Raw genomic sequence first — 14,780 nt, 5'->3', positions numbered from 1 at the left:
GGGCTAGTGATTACAAATCTTTCCCAAGTAGGGGTTGAGGGCTATCAGAGCAGACAAGAACAACTTGGAAGTAGCTTTTTTTTTTCTTATGGACAGGTTCCCCTAAATCATTTCTGTGTAGATTCTTCATAAATCTTTGCAATCATTTTTGATACCATCTTTTTGCCATTAGGCTGAAAAGGCAGAGGGGGAAACAGGAGAAATCTACTGAGGAATGCTTTTCTTTGTTAGACTGCGGGTGGGCATGTTGGCATAAACCACCCTCTGCAGCCTGTTTACTTGAGCTTTGGTTTCCCATGTCCTCACGTGAAATGTCATCAATAACTGCTTTCATTTTCCATTCAAAATCCTTTCTTATATCCAGCCACTCTATCATCTAGCAGATAAAGCAACATGTTTTTCCTCCATGTTGCAGACCCATTATTTCTTAGCCATTGGAACATTACAAAATTCTTAAGTCACTCTGGTCAAATTGTCCTTCCATTTGCATGCCTTTTTATACTGTCATATGTATTTTTATGGTGCAAGCTCCTCTGGTTTTTCCTCTCTTCTTAAGAGACTTCCTGCTTCTTTCCTTTCCCTTGCAACTTGTTTCAGCCTGGTACTGGTTTTGTCTGCAGCAGGCACTTTACTCAGCCTCTAACTACATGCTTAGCATACTGTTCAGAAAATTCCAGCACTATTTTCCTAGTTGTAGCTCATTTTGCTCGTCCTTGACTGCATCCCTTGGTTTGTCAGGACTCTAGCAATTCTCTCAGCTGTTGCTCCAGTTCTTGGATCCTCTTTTTAATAAGTTCTGACATGGAATGTCAGGCAGTTATAGTGTATGTTGATTCTGTAACTCCTGTAGTACAAGTTTCCCTAAGAGAAGCATTTCTGTTACTTGTACTGTTTTAAGAGCTCTTTTAATTCTGCACATTAACTGTAATTGTGCATCAAACTGGAGAAAAGCACGTCCTTGTGCCTAAAAGCACATGATATCTAGAACATAAGTTTTTGAAATTGAAGAAAAAAAATTGTACAAAATTGATAGAGTAGCATCAGGCTAGCTACTTTGTTTTGCCTTCTAGCTAAAGAACAAGAGGGCTGGGGGGATTTGGGTTATGTTTTTATTAGCTTTCACATTGGTCAAAATAAATTCTGTCTTTAAAGACAGTTTTATATTTACTTTTGCCTTCTTGCATTCTTTATTCATAGAGGCATTTCTGCCCAAATCCATGGTTTGTTTGTTTTTCATGTTTGGTTTTTTATTATTATTAATGTTATTCCTCTTCACTGCATAGGAGGATACAGCAACTGGAAGCCTCCAGTGAATTGCAAAATTTACAATTACCTTAAGAGAATTGGATGTTTCTTTCTTCATCCACGTTGCAGTACCAGAAGAGAAGCAGCAGACTTTGCTCTCTGTGTTCATGTAAGTCAGGGTGCACTTGCTTTATTGTGTCCTGTACCCAGAAAAGGGTGATGGATGGTGTCTGCTATTGATGTTTAGTACTAATTGCAGATGACATTTTTAGATTCTTTCCATCAGATTTCTGTGTCTCCTATAAGAATGCTAAACCTGGACTGAGTGGAGCCAGGTGGCCAAGAAGTGACTTAAAAATTAGCCCAAATAGGACAGCAGTCTGTTGTGGAGGGGAAGGGAGCTGGTTAGGGAATAAAGGATAAAAGACCTGCACTTCTTACAGTTTCTGTTAACTGTAACTCCTTTGTCTCTCTTCAAGTAGCCCAAATCTCAAGCCATCTTAACAATGGAGTTGAATGGGTGCTGGTTTCACAGACAGACCCTATTGAGCTGACAAAGAGCAGTGTCTTTATTCAGTAGACTTTAGGCTTTGGCAGGGTTGGGGATGGGCAGGTGAGGGATGAAAATCTGGGATGCCATGGGAACTCATGTTCCTAAAATAGAATCATAGATTTAAGGTTGGAAAAGACCTTCTAGGTCATAAAATCCAGCCATCAACCCAGCACTACCACCGTCATTAAGCCGTGTCCTCAAGTGCCATATGCATATGATTTTTGAACACTTCCAGGGATGGTGACTCCAACTGCTTCTCTGGGCAGCCTGTTCCAATGCTTGGCAACCTTTTCAGTGAAAATATAAACCTTCCCTTGAGGTGCAGCTTGAGGCCATTTAGTGCTTTTTCAGCTAGATGAATTAGTACCTATCTAACTGTATAAGCACATTTCTTGCAACAGTGGTTTTATGTTTCATCATGCTTTTTATGTTACTCTTAAAATGCTCTGCAGAGATGACTTGTTTTATGTAGAGACACTTCTGAAAGGCTGCTTTTTTAGGATTTTTTTCCATACTACATCTGTACTGTTCTGGTAGCCATCACCAGTATCTATTGTACATAGAGAAGAAATGAGCATCAAACTTTTGAAACAGTGCCATTCACAGTGGGATGATTGTGGCTTGGATCTTAAAGGCAGGAATAAATTGCTGGAGAAAACTTTGCCATGAAGAACTGTCTTGCACAAAGCTAGCCAAATGCCATGAGATAAAAACATGATCTTTGTTCAACACTTGTAATTTGTTTTGTATAGGCCGGTCGTCTGGATGAGCACCTGCCCAAGCAAATTCCTTTCACCGTTCTTTCTGGAGACAAAAGCTTCCTAGAACTGGAAAACCAATTTAAAATGACCCAGCGGTCAGCTCGCATCCTGAATCCTCACCACATTGAAGGAGACATGATGTGTGCCTTGCTAAACAGCATTTCAGATACCACAAAAGGTAGAAAGTAAACATTAAACACAATTTTTCCAGTAAAGCAATAGTTCTTTCCAATAAAAAAATGGAACACTTACACTGCTAACATAAATGGTTGCTTGGTACTTCTTGTATTGTAGTGGTATTCCAGGGAATAATTGATCAGAAAGTCATTATGCTTGGGCATGTTTTGAAAACAGACTTAATTAAGCATTTTTATTCAATATAATAAACTCTCTCATCCCTGTATTCTTTATTATAGCAGGAGACAAAACTGATGTTTGAGTCTGAAAACTCCTTTCTAGTTAAAGAGAAGCTGTTTAAAGCACTCTTGTGTGCATAGTTACCAGCATGTACTCAGATCTGTTTGGCTTGATTTATGCTGTGTATGAAACAAATGTGACCCTGCTAAAGCATCATTATTTCTCAAAATACTTCTGTCTATTTTAACTCTGACCTCCTGTCCTACTTTCTATCATTCGATAATTGTCTTCACTGGCACATGACTCACACATCCACTTGGAGAAAAAAAATCTCAATGGAAGTTTTTAAGTTCTCTAAATTGCCAGATTCTAATGGCATGCTAAAATTATCACATTGGTGTTATATAGGATAATTGAAGAGGATTGAGCCAGCTTATTTTCATGCAAAGGGTACCAGAGCTGAGATGAGTTTTAATACTTACTAGCATTTTATTGTATTTTGCTGTTTTCCCTAGAAGACCTGACTCTTCTCTGTAGACATTTTAGCTTTTTCTGGCTTCTTGTTGTGGTTTTGCAGGGTTGTAAATTCAGAGCATATTACAGAAAGCTGTTTCTGAATTAGCCCTAAATTGTTTTCTGGAAAATTATGCTGCTAATCTTGATGCAGGTTTATGAGAGCTATAACATTGTGCTGCTGTTCCACCAAGAAAATTAAACTGGAGTGCTATGTCTGAATGATGAATTTGCATTGATTGATTAAAGGGGAAAAAACAGGATAATTAAATAGTTTTCTGAAAAGAAATTATATGTGATGAGCTGGAATTGATTTAAGTTCTTTTGATACAGAAGAGGTGCTTGCAGAGTTTTCTGGCCACCCCAAGCATTAGAAGTTTCTTAATTTAACACTTCTTTCAATGTCCTTTACTACATTAATATTTACTAGTATGGTAATTGGCCCTACCTGGAGGCTGCAAACCTTAACATGCTGGCTGGCCGCTCATTGTGTGTTCCACTTAAGTTACATGTGTGGTCATTAGAAAAAAAAAATATCCATAAACAGGAAATTGATGGAATGACACACGATTGCTTTGGCTGTTGGCATTCCTTAGCAAACTGTAAGGAACAGAATTGTCCCCTTTTTTAGTCATTGTTAGCAAGAGGAGATCCAGACAGTGAGAGCTGCCTTTGTCTCCCCATCCTCTGTTAAAACAGAATATTGGAAAATTCACTGTTGGTAATAGGTCTGTATTTGCTGCATTGGGATGATATTGTTACCAAGAGTTTGTAGAGGTTTTTCTTTAAAAAGATAAAGCCATCACATAGTACACGCATATTGTGTGGCTCAGCAGCATTAGCCATCATTCACAAGTCTTAATGTGGCAGAACCAGTATTGGAAGGTTGAAATGGAAACTCAGGCAGTGTATCATAGGCTGGTATAACTTGCTGACCTGTTACAGAAAAGCTGAGTATAAGGAAATGCAAACAAGAATTGCTTGCTCTGTGGCTTTCTCAAGCCTGTGGCTATTATTCTGGAGAAAGAAGTAAGTGAGAAACAGAACAGAGGATCATGTTGAAAAATATCAGCCCGTTGTTGGTATTGGGTGAGCTGCAAAATGAAAAAGCTCTTTCCCTAAATCATTCAGGGAGCTATCATTAGCTTCTGAGCACCTGGATTGTGTTTGGATGTGGCAACCTGACAGGCGCATCTCAGGAAGGGTTTTACCAGAACAACTGCTGTGGGAACTGTAGTACTGCAATCATTTAAAAATAAATAAATAAAAATAAAATTTTCTGCAGATGTTGCAGTATGATACCAGCTGTATGTGACTGTAGGAAACCCTTGGCTGGAGGAGATGCTTGAACTTCCTTTGAGGTCTGGAAAGAGTAGGCATTCTTATTTGTTCTCTGCTGCTGCTAAGCCTGAGCTCATAAATGAAGAAGGGTTTTTATGCTGAAGCCACATCACATGACAAGAGCTTCATGCATGTTAACTGAGTGGTTTGGGAAGGGCAGAAGAGAAGAGTTTTCAGTGTCTTCCTTTATAACAAAAGAGTTGTAGTCTGCAGGAAAGTGTCATTATTCCATTGTCTGTGTCTTGATGATATCCTATGCATCGAAAGTACACTTTTAATGAGCGCTGGACAATGTTGAGGGCAAAGTCAATGGTATGTTGGGGTCATCATATCCATCTGGACACTGACAGGAATGCCACAACTTTATGGTTGACAGGTTATTTTTGTGTAAGTTGATGTTTTTAGCGTAACTGTATTTCTCCTGGTTAGGTTCAAATGAGATCCTTCAGTGACTGAGCTCTTACGTAAAACAGACTTTTAAATAATAAGAGCAAATTTTTGGAAGTGTTTCTTGTCCTTTCTTTTGAAGAGCCAGTCATGAGCCTATCAAAATCAGTGGTGTACTGAATATAGTGTTGTCTGCCAAACAGCCACCGTACCTCTTTCACTGACCCATAAAGCACATTTCACTGTGCTCCAAATGAAGTTGCCAGCCTGTGTCTTCAATCTGCTACTCTTGCCTGAAGTGTTTAAATACTACCAAATGCAGCTTCCATGAGAGCTTTTATGTTTGGAAGAGCAGGATTTCAGTTCATTTTAATGAACGCTCCTAAGCTTCCTAGCTCCCACCATGCCCAAAAGCTTTTGTTTTACATACAACCAAAAAAAGCATTTAAGAGGACAGAAGAATGAATTTATAGAAAACATTGAGAATAGTTGGTTTACTTCTCCATAGTGAAGATTCTCATGGGTGAAAATTCATATGTGGTCCAGTTTGAGGTCCAGTGTGAATGCTACATCTCTCCCATCTCTGTTTTTTCCAAACCTTTAGTTAACACTCATTGCAAATTACTAAAGTTAGGTCACAGTTTCCAGCCCCCACTTCCCTGAATGCGAAACTGAATGTGAAGGGCATGAGCATCTGCAGAGTGATGCACCATGAATGAATTATAGTTTCTGTAGTAATATATTCCTTTATTGTAGCAGCCACAGCTTGTTGCAGTAGAGAGTGATAAGAAAGTCACCCTTCAGTTGTAACCTTGTGTTTAGCTACAGCAGGAAGTTACTACTGGGTTTGGTATGTCAATGGCATCTCTTGTATGTATATGCCCTAGGGAGAAAGCAATGTACTGAGACCTAAGATAATGAGCCTGAACAATAATTGTAGGTCAGTGGATGAGCTGGAAAGACCTCACCACTCAGATCATACAAAAAAATTCTTGAGGTTTAGCTTAAATCTGGCTTTGAATTTGAGAGAGGAGTCTAAGATAAAGGTTAGATGAAGGTCTGAGTGACCATCATTATATTGGCCACAGTTTTCAAGAAATGCAATTGGAGGAGAGTGGCACTTTAAGAGCTTTATTTTTATTTGTCCTACACTTGAATGAGCAACTGTAGGCAGAGATACATAGAGTGAAGCTTGCTTTGCATGGAGGAAGAGAGGGTTTGTATGGTGGTAACCCTCAGCAGGAAGTAGCTGCTGCATTTACAGATGATACTACCTTAATATGAAGAGAAATTAGAGCAGTTAAGTATTGGGGAAGAGTATGTGGGAAGGATCCTCCAGGGACATATGAAAAAAGGAATAAAAGAAAAGATTCTAGAAGCCAAGGAAACAGTATGTTAAAAGCAGCATGGCCACACATACCAAATGGGATTGCTAACAAAGGTAAGGAAGGGATACTGATCTAAAGATTTTAGCTGAGTAATTCCTGGGATGCTGAATGAGTTAACAAATGGTATCCATAAGGTAGCACTAAAGCTCCGGACATCAGCTGTAAAAGGAGAAGGGTCAGTGGTTGAAGAGGTAGTGTGATGTGAATGTCACTGTACATTGGAATGGGAAAGAGGCAGGTGGGATTGGGAGTTACTGAAAAGACTGAGAGGAGTGTTTTAGGAGAGAAGTGGAGGTGAGGTGTGAGACTATACAGTAGGCAAGAGGTGCGTTGTGTGGTAAAGGAGCAGGAGGAAAGCTGGGGAAGGGAAATTGAGTCTCTGGTGGTAAACCAAATGGAAATTATGAAAGGGTTGGTGGTAACTGGGGAGGTTACAAAACAAGAAGATCAAATATAGTGAGGGGATGCCATGAGCTGTGTGGGCAGCTAATCCAAATTCAAACTGTGGTGCTTTGATGGCAGGACAGTGGGTGGCGCTTACATTCTGTGAAAGTTACCCATCTCTCCCCAGAACAGGTTTCTGAGATGTGAAATGTCAGAAAATCACTCTGAGCTCTATATTCATCCAGAGTTTGCTTTCCTGTTCTCTCAGTCTTCCAGCAGGAATATGTCAGTATGTGAGGACAATAATGAGCAGTAGGATCTCTTTTGAAAGAACAGGTACAGTCAGAGGTTCTTAGCTGATGTGTATTTGATAAAACGTACTAGAGTATAGTGTAAGAGATCTTAAGATATCTTGCCTCTGAAACTGGGCAGCTGCTTTTCCTCTGACACTAGAGGAGTTAGGAGCTATAGCATGTGCTGAGCATTTTAACAAGAGGGACAGGACATGCCCGATTTCTCTAAATTAAACATTCTTCGTTAGAAGATGCCAGCAGTATCAGGAGTATATGCTGACAAAGTGTGGACTGGATGAGAAAACTGAGGTGGATTGAAAACTGGCTGAACAGCCAGACCTATAACATGGTGATCAGGAATCAGGTGTGTCCCAGTACTGGGACTGATCCTATTTAATGTCTGTTAATGACTTAGATAATGGGGCAGAGTATACCTACTGCCAGTGTGTTGATGACACAAAACTGGGAGTGGCAGTTCATACAGCACAGAAACACTGCTGCCATCCAGAGGAACCTTGACAGGGGAGAAATGGCCTGACAGTGAATTTTATGAAGTTCAACAAAGGGAAGTGCAGAGTTCTGCATCTGGGGAGAAACAGCTGTAAGCATCAATATATGTTGACCAGGAGTCAATCAGCTGGGAAGCAGCTTTGTAGGGAAGGACCTGGTGGACACCAAGTTGACCATGAGCTAGTGTGTGCTCTGGTGGCTGAGAGGTCCAACAGTACCCTACGCTACATTAGGAAGATTGTTGCCAGCAGTTTGAGGAAGGTGATCCTTGCACTTTATTCAGTAGGGTCATATCTAACAAGGTGGGACCTCCCCACTACACTATCTTTTCAGTAATACTCAAAAGCCATCTGGACATAGTCCTGGGCAGTAGATGATTTTGATTGAGCTGGGAGGCTGGACAATATGACTTTCAGAGGTCCCATCCGATTTCCACCGTTCTATGACATTGCCTGACCAGTCTAGTGGTCTTTTATTATGGACCAACTGCAATGGTTGACAAGGAAAGGCTGTGATATCATCTGCCTGGACTTTTGTAAGGCCTTGACCCCATCCCACATGACATCCTTATCTCCAAATTGGAGAGATGTGGATTTGATGGATTGACTTGTCAGTGGATAAGGAATTGGCTGGATGGACATAGCCAGAAAGCTGTAGTCAGCGCCTCCATGTCAAAGTGGAGGCTGGTGACAAGTGTCTTGGGACTGGTGCTCTTCAATCTCTTCATTAGTGACACAGACAGTGGAAGGGAGGGCACCCACAGCAGATTTGCAGGTGACATGAAGCTGAGAAGTGCAATTGACACACCTAAAGGATGGGATGTCATCCAGGAAGGCCTGGACAAACTTGAGAAGTGGGCCTATGAGAACTTAATGAAGTTCAAAAAGGCCAAGTGCAAGGTGCTGCACTTGGGTCGGGTTAATTCCAGACATGAGTACAGCCTGGGAGAAGAGTGAGTACAGCATGTGAACAGACCAATGGAGATGGACTTGACAGTTCTCAGGGAGGGAAATCTGGACATGAGCCAACAGTGTGAGGTCACACCCCAGAAGACCCGACTGCATCTTGGGCTGCATCAAAAGAGGAGTCGCCAGCAGGTCAGGGGAGGGGATTCTCTACTCTCCCCTCATGAGACCCCACCAGGAGTGCTGTGTCCAGTTCTGGAGTCCTCAGCACAAGAAGGACATGGACCTGTTGGAACAGGTCCAGAGGAGCCATAAAGATGATCAGAGAGCTGGAAAGAAAGGCTGAGAGTGTTGTGGTTGTTCAGCAACAACCAGAGAAGAGAAGGCTATGAGGAGACCACATTGTGGCCTTCAGTATTTAAAGAGGGTTTATTAAAAAAAAGGACTTTTTAAATGGGCAGATAGTGACAAGACAAGGGGAAATGGTTTTGTATTAAAAGACAGAAGATTTGGATTAGATGGTAGGAAGAAACTAATTACTCAGAAGGTAGGGAGACACTTGACCAGTTGCCCAGAAAAGCTGTGGGTGCTCCATCCCTGGAAGTGTTTTTATGTCATGTGTTCTTATGCCAAGAATTGAGTTAGGTAGTGATTACTTCAACTGTTCCACCTCTAACAGGTATAAAACTTTTTAGAGTGGTCTGACATGTCTTCCAGGCTGGAAGATTAAAAGGATAGTTAATAAGGGAGAAGCCACTTGGGAAAAGCCTTTCCTTTGCACTTTTTTTTCTCTTTCATTAGTAATTGTAGTGACTGCTTTGGGGGGAGGAGAGATGTGGATTTTGCTTTGCTTTGCTTTGGAAAATGATGTAAAAATTAGTATCTCTTCTGCTTAGAAATAGTAGGCAGCTCCAAAAAGAGTTTACAGTCAGTCTGCCAAGTGAGTGGAGAAATACCATTTTAACTCTCTGTTTCTGGCATCTTTTTGGGCTGCTGATCACTGTTCGACACCAGCTGTTGGAATTTTTATTCCTGGAATTGGGAAAGTCAACAAGGTTCTGCTCAAACAGGTTGTGTGTCAGGTTTGAAAACGAATTTTGGAAGGCATACCTGACAATTTGAATAGCTAAATTGGGTAATTCAATATGCCAGAAGTCACACAGTCGGTAAATTAGATGGCCATATCAGAAAGTTCTTTGCTGGTTAATGTAATCAGAAGTACATTTGATGTATTAATGATGACTTCAAGGGGAGTGCTTCTGTTGGTATGACTGTAGGAGACCTTGTTGTTTGCTTGCTAATACTGTAAGACCTCATTACAGAGACCATCTCCCAAAATAGTACTAGCCTGTAGCAGGAGAAGAATGAAAGCATAACGTGACTCATTGGCTTGGTTTTTAACCTGTACTTTACTGCGCTTCTGTTTAATGGGGAAAAAAAATCAACCAGGAAAAAAACTAAACCAACCAACCAAACCCCACACCACTTCAGGTACACAAATCCTTACTAGACACTTCAAAATAAAGCCACCCTTCTGGAGCTGGAAACCAGCTTTGTGAAGAGTGTTATTTAGAGAGGGAAAGTTTGTGGAGTTTTAGCTGGGCTGGGTTGTGATGAATTAACAGATTAAACCAAGTCTATCAACTTTCTGCTTATATGAGACTTGAACAGCAACATCTGAATTGCACTGCTCAGTTGAGTTTTAGCACTCCATTGTTCAAATGCAGTATTTGGGCAATAAAATACAGCTGCAGTCATGTGTAGGCAGAGACATGCTAAGACACTTCTTCCCATAATTAAATCCTTGCTACATTTTATAGAAAGTGAGAAATATATAGAAAGTGAGTCATTTTTTAATAACTGAATATTACAAAAAAAACCCCCATAACTGCAGTAGACACAGTAGCTTCTGCACCTATTTCTTGTTACTGCTTTAACATAATAAAAAATAGAAGCAATCTGCCTCTAGATTATGGGGAGAAGGGGAAGAAGGTAGCTGAAAAATAACTATCCTGAGTTGCTGTCTTAAACTACCACTGGAATGTATTTTTGTCTTGAGTTTTTTAGATCATAAGTGTATTCTTCAAATCAGTTGGTATTACAGTAAGAGAAATGCAAGAGAGGCTGTTAATATCTTTATTAGAAGTAATGTGTAATTTATTTCATTTGTGCATTTAAGGTTCAGATAGTGAAGAGGATGAAGATATGAAAGAAACGCTGAAGCGGAGCTTAGAAGAAATAAACAAACAGGAAGGTCTGTCAGTTTTTACTTTTCTGTGTTCAGGAGCACTATTAATTATTAATTATGGAAGACACAGAAACTAAACTTACAATCAGTTTTACAGCAAGTGACCTCTTTGGAATACTGTCTAAATTATGTTGGGCAGTCTTGAGTAGTGAAGACTACTGTCATGAGTTATAAATAAAAAAATTCCTAACCTGAAAAGTATGCCAGACTAAAAATCCATTTCATTGGACACCACAGGGTACTGATCAATTAAAGACTTGACTGAGTTCACTTAGTACCAGTTTAATATGACTGTGTTGTCTCAGAGCAGAACTATTGACTAAACAGTTGAACTTCTGAATGAACAATTCAAGATTGGATATCATTTCACAATAAAGCACTCTGGTCTCCTGAAAGAGCTATACAGTTATGCACAAGGTTGAATCAGCATCACATCTGTCTGTTCACATCCTATCTTAAATTATTTAAAATTGTTTTCATCCTTTTGCTGTTGAGCTTACTGATGGTGTTTGATGTAGTCATGCATTTTTGGTGACAGACCACAGTGTACTTAGAAAATAATTTATTGTTGAAAGACTTGATTCTGCCCCTCCACCTGATGGAAACAAAACAAACTAAAAAAAACCCAAAAAGTTGTACAAGCTCAGTGAAAAAAAATGATTACTGAATCTTATGTTCCCAGAATTTATTCAGTTCTAAGTTTACCAGCTGTTACTAAATACTGTTGTTAAATGTCCACATTCGTCTCCAGCACTGAAAGTTTGGTGCATTCACGCCCCCCTAGTACTGGGACAGCAGCGGCATTTGGTGCATGCAGGAGGTGCCTCTTCTGATGCTGCAGTGCAGAGGCATCTGACCTTATGAAGCAGCCTGGCTTCAGATGAGTCACAGCTTGGACCTTATTCTGGATTTTTGCACAGGCTTAGTGGCTAAATAACAACATATTTTAACACAAGCAGTTGTCTGCAAATGGTTGTCTTTGTTTGTTGGTTTTTGTTTGTCTCTGTGACCATTTGATATTTTTCTTTAAGCAACTCTCTCTTATCAGTAGCTCTGGATATTACAGGAAAGTCCAGATGCATGATCTCTGTTCCAAATCTCAGCCTTGCATAAAACAGCCCAACAATTATTAAAGTTTTAAAGTTCTATTTCCTTTTTCATAGAACAGACAGATCTTTCTTTTTCATAGGTACTTGTGTCCTCCTAAAACAGATGACTAATTCATGAATGACTGTGTGTCTGAAAGCTGCTTTAATTTTTCCAGCTATATTATTGATATTAACCTTTGCTGTATGTACAAACCTTATTGAATTTGTGGTATTTGATCACTAACACCAAGCAATTAGTGCCCAAAACAACCTAAATGTAATGCAAAAACAGAGTTTCTTTAGAAAGTTGTTTGAGATTGTTAAGAAGTCAGATGAGTGCAATGTGATTTTCCTCCCCACCGTCAAAACTGTTACAGCCCTGATCTGGATTATGCTTACTGCTAATTAATTAATTTTTATCTACTTGTCTGGCCTACCTAGTAAGAGTGACAACACTGGTGCCAAGTCAGAATGTAGGTATGGGCATCTCTGGATAAGGAACTGGAATGAAAATACAGAATCTCTCTGCTTGTTATGTGTGTGTTTTTTGTTTTAATGTTTAGTTTCTCTCTCTTGGTGCATACATATGGGTTCTAATCTTGCTATTATTTTGACCAGTAAATATGTAATTGTATTATGGTCTTAAACTAATAATTTGTCTGCTCCTGGTTAATACAGTGAAAAGTTGGAGAGGTTTTTTCCATATTTTGTAGTTGAAAAGATAACATAACAGAAGGAGAGAAAATATTTTCATCTGTTTCTTAGGGTTTTTTTGTAGTCTACTGACATTGCCCACAGAAGTAAGTTCATGCTTTATGTAGTAATATAAGGTAGTTGTGTTTATGGCTAGCTATCAGCTGCAGTTTGAGATTACAGTCTTTTTTTGTTTATGCAGAACTGCAAGACGCAGAACTGCAAGATGCAGAACTGCAAGAAGCCATCAAAAGGAGCCTTGAGGAAATGTAAATGAAGATACTTCAGTACACTAACACCATGCCATCAGAACTGCTCACAAAAATGGAAGCTTGTTCATCCATTTACAAGAGCTCAGAAATGCCACTTTTAAAATCTCTGTTAGATTTATAATCTGATATCCTCTGTCACACTGATGAAGAGCTGGAGTTTATTCCTATTCACTGCAATGTGTTATGTTTGATAAAAATAAATTTTTAAGCCTTTTCATATTTGTTTCTGAGAGATGATGACTAAGTCTTTCTAATTTAGCTGCTTAAAATTGTTGCCTAATTAGTAGGCTGGTCTTACTAGGTATTTTCTAGGTAGTTCCTGGTTGTTCAGGGTTTTTTCTTAAATTGGTTCTTGTATTTAATTTTTTTGTCATAAAATGTCATTGTCTTTATTTACTTTTTCATGTGGTCTTTGCAACAGATAAAAATAGTAAACTCCAGTTATCTCAGATTTGCCTGGCTAATCTTGTTATAAAGAGAAGCTTAGATCCCAGGGTTGTTGAACATATGGCCTAACTCTTGCCTGTGGCTGGTCTTACTTTATAGGCCATGATTTTGTCTCTGTCCTGTTTGTTATAAATGTTAGAATCAGGACCACAGGCTGTACAGTTAGTTTACCAGCTTTGTTTTTATAAATGTGTTTGGTTTTTTGCAATAGTGGTAGAGTATTTGGATTTGATGGCTTAAAGTTTGACGATTTCATTGCCTCTCCCTTACCTGAGGCAGGAACAACCTTTAAGGGAACAGAATCTAAATAAACTTCCTAGTTTCTGTTTGGAATACATGAGAGAAGAGTTAAACTGTAATATTTCTGTATACTATGGTCTTTGCTCTCTTCTATTCATGAAGAGATGGCATTGGATAAATGAATGTAAATGTGCTAATTATTTTTGTACTGTCCTTATTTCAAGTGAAATTATTTCTGTGTTTAAAATTATCTGTCATATTTCTCAGTTTCGTTTAAAAATACCTATGCAAACTGTCCAGCTTTACCAGGCTATTATCCTTCAGTTAATGATTGCTGTCAATCAGTAAGAAATCTCAATGTAATAAAATGTGAGCTTAATTCTTTTTTATGATTCACTCAGCTTGCGAGTTTGCTTCTACCTGCTGTATCCTTACCTACTCATTAAGCAAGTGATATTTTTTGTGGAGAATAAGATGTGGGGAAGGCTGAGTTTTTCTCACTATTCCAAAGAGTCAGCATAAATACAGCTGTTTGTCATCATGGTTAGAAAAGCTGGAAGGCTGACACTGGTTTATTTCCAATCACAACTCTGATATAATTGCTATCTCTGAAGCAAGTAGAATGAATGTAGAATCTAGTGAGGTATCTCAGCAGTCATTAGCAATCATAGAGCTTGAAGGAAGTGTTTAAATGCCAGAAAAGAGTTTAAACACTTGCAGTGCATTTGAGTGTGACTCCCAAGTGTTAAAGGGTGAAAAGACCTCTTAGTGGTTTTCCCTTGTGCCTGCTGCTGATTTTCCTACTGCCAGTCTTGGACTAATTGTACTCCTGGTAAAATTCAGGTGTGTAGTTCACACTGCTGCTGAGAAAGCCATATTCTGGGAGATTTTAAGTTGTCTTTAGCTACTGACTCAAGGTTAAATCAGTTCCAGAATTTTTCTCATCCAGTGCTTCTGTTAAAGGGTGGAATGAAACAAAAAAAATTTCATCCTCAAAGGCATCTCCATGCAAATTATAGAAGGTTTTGGGCAGGTTTTTTTCCATGTAGATCCTAATGTTTCAAATTCCTTTCACATGAAAAGATGTTTCAGTCTGAGAAAATTCTTTGGCTTAATGGTGTTTAAAACTTGGGTAGATCATCTTCTCCGAGTCTG

General features: G+C 39.2%; 1 protein-coding gene across 3 annotated transcripts in view; it reads left to right on the top strand.

Annotated features, from left to right (window-relative positions):
* The window catches only part of ZNF451 (zinc finger protein 451), a 35,834-nt gene extending 21,817 nt beyond the window's left edge, over positions 1–14,017 (top strand). For 2 of the 3 annotated variants that reach the window (XM_083856036.1, XM_083856037.1), the window contains exons 12-15: positions 1,284–1,414; positions 2,551–2,737; positions 10,817–10,891; positions 12,869–14,017. In XM_083856036.1, the coding sequence (XP_083712162.1) occupies positions 1,284–1,414; positions 2,551–2,737; positions 10,817–10,891; positions 12,869–12,939 (464 nt within the window). In that variant the 3' untranslated portion in view covers positions 12,940–14,017. The remainder of the gene's footprint in view (positions 1–1,283; positions 1,415–2,550; positions 2,738–10,816; positions 10,892–12,868) is intronic. The other variant, XM_083856038.1, reaches the window with a different exon arrangement.
* The last annotated feature ends 763 nt before the right edge of the window (positions 14,018–14,780 follow it).

This window comes from Zosterops lateralis (assembly GCF_965231275.1).
Source record: "Zosterops lateralis genome assembly, chromosome: 3".
NCBI classification, from domain to species: domain Eukaryota; kingdom Metazoa; phylum Chordata; class Aves; order Passeriformes; family Zosteropidae; genus Zosterops; species Zosterops lateralis.
The sequence above is the reverse complement of the archived record's forward strand: the minus strand, read 5'-3'. Positions and strand labels throughout refer to the sequence as shown.